At 55.9% G+C, this 4234-nt stretch overlaps 1 protein-coding gene across 1 annotated transcript; it reads right to left on the reverse strand.

The window, feature by feature from the left end:
• Window positions 1-890: 890 nt before the first annotated feature.
• On the reverse strand, window positions 891-3655 carry LOC136313435 (galectin-7-like). Its single transcript, XM_066243794.1, has 4 exons — window positions 3579-3655; window positions 3108-3196; window positions 1743-1944; window positions 891-1075 (listed from the first exon to the last, which is right to left on the reverse strand). The coding sequence occupies exons 1-4, from the start codon at window positions 3591-3593 to the stop codon at window positions 962-964; spliced, it is 420 nt and encodes a 139-aa protein (XP_066099891.1). The 5' UTR covers window positions 3594-3655; the 3' UTR covers window positions 891-961.
• Window positions 3656-4234: the final 579 nt, after the last annotated feature.

Genomic DNA, 4234 nt, shown 5'->3' on the forward strand with positions numbered 1-4234 from the left:
TCTCTTGACATCAGATAATCACCACCTGGGTGAAGGTGGGGGGTGAGCTGGGCGCTTGTCCTTGAGCGTACGCTGTCTTTCCTTTTTAGAACCACTTCGGGGCCCTGACCGGTTGGCTCAGTGGTAGAGCGTCAGCCTGGTGTGCAGGAGTCCTGGGTTCGATTCCCGGCCAGGGCACACAGGAGAAGCGCCCATTTGCTTCTCCACCCCTCCCCCTCTCCTTCCTCTCTGTCTCTCTCTTCCCCTCCGGCAGCCAAGGCTCCACTAGAGCAAAGTTTGCCCCGGCGCTGAGGATGGCTCTGTGGCCTCTGCCTCAGGCGCTAAAATGGCTCTGATTGCGGCAAAAAAAAATCAAAAAAAAAAAAAAAAAAAAATCGGGCAGCTGAGGGGTAGGAAGTGTGGGCTTGGATCCCACCATCGCAGCGGGAATCCCTGAGCCTGGCCCTTCGCATACCTGTCCCCTCCACCTGCCGCTTCAGGATGCGTCCGCCCCGGGGCGCAAGCGGGCGGGGCCAATCCCGATTTATGGGACAGATAGGAGTCCGGGAATTAACGATCAGATCCGCAGCCACACCCGCCCAAGTGTCTCCTGGGATGCACAAAGAGTCAGGGACCTGAGAGATTTCATGCCCCATATTGCTAAATCCAGGTCTCCAAGAAATAAAACATATGCATTACAGAGACGAGCGAAAAGAAAAAAGAAAAACAAACAAACAAACAAAAAAAACAAAGATGAGCGGAAGATGCGTCCCTGCAGACCGCGACCATCCTCTGACTTCAAGACCCGGAACCTGCCCGGGCAGTGAAATCGCTGTGTGATTATAGAGACAGTGTCCTCCCCTCTCTGAACTGTTTCCCTCGTCTACGTGAAGGAGACACAGACACAGACACAGAGGAGGCGCCCAGATGAGGAGCCAAACTTTATTTGCCATCCAGGTCCGGGACTCCACCCGGGACCGGCTCAGAAGATCTTCACCGACTCCAGCCGCAGGTCCCCGCCCACTTCCAACACGCGCACGCGCGCCGCCGGGACGCGGTAGCGGAAGTGGTAGTATTCCTTGTCGCCCACCACCGTCTGCAGGGCCGAGGGGTCGGTGCTTAAATTCAGGTTGCCGAGGCCACTGCGGGGCTTCTTCCCGACCGGAACCCGCGCCGTGTAACCTGGGCAACCACGTAACCCGCCAAACCCCAGGTCCCCAATGGGAAAATGGGCGAACGTTCCTTCTAACTCCCTGTCCTGAGGATGCAGTGACTTAGTCAAGTCTGCTGGCACCAGAGTGCTTTCTAAGTGTTGGCAGTGGATGTCATTAGCACCCACCCTGCGTCCACTGCCTCATTCCAAGCATCAGATTTAAAGTGGTGAACGGCCTGCGACCACGCCCTCTGGGACTGGTTTCCGTGCCCTCTCACAGCGCATGCTTAGGCCTGGGGCAGAGACCCAACCTCAGACACAAATGGACAGGGAGTGGGGTCTGGGGTGGAAGTAGGGGCCACGCCTCTCCCCTAGGACACCACTCTCAGGCACTTGACTCTTGCTCGCTTTGTTCTTGCCCCTGCATATACCCGCTCTCCTGACACTACACGACTGAAGTTACACCACGGGAGGGAGAGAGGGAGATGGGGACACCTGCCCAGCCTTGACCACGCCTTTGCTCCACACCTCCACCAAGGGCCTTGCTGGCTTCCCCAACCACAGGAGGGACCTGCGTCTGGGCGCCCACCCCTGAGGCACAGACACACACCTTGAAGCCTCCTCCCGTAGCGATGAGGAGCAACTCGAAGGGCTGCCCACGCTGAAAGGGAAAGCCCTGACCTCGCTCCTCCTTGCCCCAGGCGCCCTGCTCCTTGGTGTTAAAGACCACCACTGACTCATCCAGCCGAGGGTTGAAATGCAGGGCAGCCTCAGCACCTTCCTCGTCACTGCAGAGCAGGTTGATGTGAAACCTGGGGGTTAGGGGGACATCAGATAAGTCAGGAAGGGAGAACCCCCAGACCAAGGTCACAGCGAGTAAACCAGGACTCACCATTGCAAGAGCACATACAAATTTACAAGGACCTGGCACTGGCCGGTTGGCTCAGTGGTAGAGCGTCGGCCTGGCGTGCAGAAGTCCCGGGTTTGATTCCCGGCCAGGGCACATAGGGGAGGCGCCCATCTGCTTCTCCACCCCTCCCCCTCTCCTTCCTCTCTGTCTCTCTCTTCCCCTCCTGCAGCCAAGGCTCCATTGGAGCAAAGATGGCCCGGGGCGCTGGGGATGGCTCCTCGGCCTCTGCCCCAGGCTCTAGAGTGGCTCTGGTCGCAACAAAGCAACAAAGCGACGCCGGGAGGGGCAGAGCATTGCTCCCTGGTGGGCGTGCCGGGTGGATCCCCACCGGGCGCATGCAGGAGTCTGTCTGTCTCTCCCCGTTTCCGGCTTCAGAAAAATACAGAAAAAAAAAAAAAAAAAAGACAAATTCACAGGGACCTGAGTATGTACACACAGGAAGGAAGGGTTGAAGACAGGAGTGTAAGGAACCCAGATTTTAGGGCACCCACACATTCATTGGGGGCCTGGCCACACATCCAGCGAGTAACACTCTGCTAAGACCCAGGTCCCCCTCATTCCAGAGTCTAGGAGTGACCAAGAAGTCACGCTCTAGTGGGCAGGGTGCTCCAGATCCCAGGGAACTCCCAATTTCCAAAGGCTGGGGACAATAGGAGGGGACCCAATATTTCAGGCACCCTAGATTCTCAGGAAGTCTGATGTTTCCAGACACAGGAAGTCATACACTTAATTGCTTTGACCTCCCAGATGCCCAGAGCACCTTCAGATCACAGAACATATTCCAGGGTCTTTGGGGATTCACTTTGGAAGTCGAAGAACTATAGGTAGGAACCCTGAAGTGGCCTTGGAACAGCCAGATTGTTAGAGACCCGAGCTCTAAAACCAGGGGACAAATCTGTGAAAACATCAGATTTCAAGAGGTTGGTAATGTTCTGGGAATTTCAAAACCTGGGGACAAAGGTGGCCCTGTGGCCCTCATTCTGAGCTATATAAGAAGTCAGGATCAGCTGGGCTGAGACCTCCCACCCCTTACCTCTGGAACCAGAGGTCACACTGGAGTCTCACCTGCCAGCATTGTCGGGGACAACACCACGAATTCTCATGACAGTGCCCTCTTTGACACCCTCAGGCAGCGAGGTCTTGTGTGGCAAGTTCTGCAAGAGGCCGGGTGGGTGAGGGGCGAGTGAACCAGGGAGGCAGAGGAAAGACACATGGGTCACCCCAGGGAGAAAAGAACCAGGACCCAGACCAGCACAATCAGAGAGAAGGCACAGAGAGAGGCAGACACAGGGAGAGAGTTAGATTGCCAGAAACATATGCACATATCCAGAGAGAGAAACCAAGAGGGGCACCAAGAGGACATGGGAGTGTTGGTATGGGTGGGCCCACCCAGAAGACAGCGCCCAGACTCTTCACAGCACACCCGACACCCACTCTCCGTTGTGACAGGAGACCTCCACCAGGCCCAGCCCCTCCCCTAGTCTGCTGCAGCCTGGGGTGCAAGGCCCCTCAACCCTCAGACCCTACAGTACTCACAGAGCTCCCTGCCATGGCTGGGTGGTGGGACAGGCAATGGTGGTGGTGGGTCTGGCTGCTGGGACCTTAAGTAAAAGGCAGGGTGTGGCTGGGCCTGATGACTCATTCCCCTGTCTTTCCACACCCACCGCCCACACCTGGCACAGACCCTGGCCCTGGGGCCTGGGTGGCCCAGCACCCTCTTCCTGGGGCCTCTCACCCTCATCCACTCACTGAGGTTCCCAGGTGAATTGCCTCTCTCCTTTGAGCTAATAATGATAGAGACAGTTAATAATAATAACAATAATAATAATAATAAACACCACAAAAACAAAGAAGGCTCATTGAGCCACCATCTATCCAGCCCTACCTTCCTGCTGCCTGGCAGAGAGAGAGCCCTTTACCCCATTTTGTCATAGAAAACTTTGGCCTGAGAGGCTAAGTTAGGGCCTGGTACTCCGACCCTTCTCCCCCAGGTTAGGATCTGCTGCGTGGGGCTACGGTTGTGTCTCTCCCGAAATTCCAGTTATGCTTCTGCAGTATAATGATAACCATGGCAACAACAATACTAAAAAGGGAGCTCTGAGGGGCAGGATTTTTGCCTGATGTTTAATGCTGTGCCCTGGTGCCTAGCATAGTGCCTGGCACACAGTAATTCTTAGTAAACCCACGCAAGA

The sequence above is a fragment of the Saccopteryx bilineata genome, chromosome 9 (assembly GCF_036850765.1).
Source record: "Saccopteryx bilineata isolate mSacBil1 chromosome 9, mSacBil1_pri_phased_curated, whole genome shotgun sequence".
Taxonomy (NCBI): domain Eukaryota; kingdom Metazoa; phylum Chordata; class Mammalia; order Chiroptera; family Emballonuridae; genus Saccopteryx; species Saccopteryx bilineata.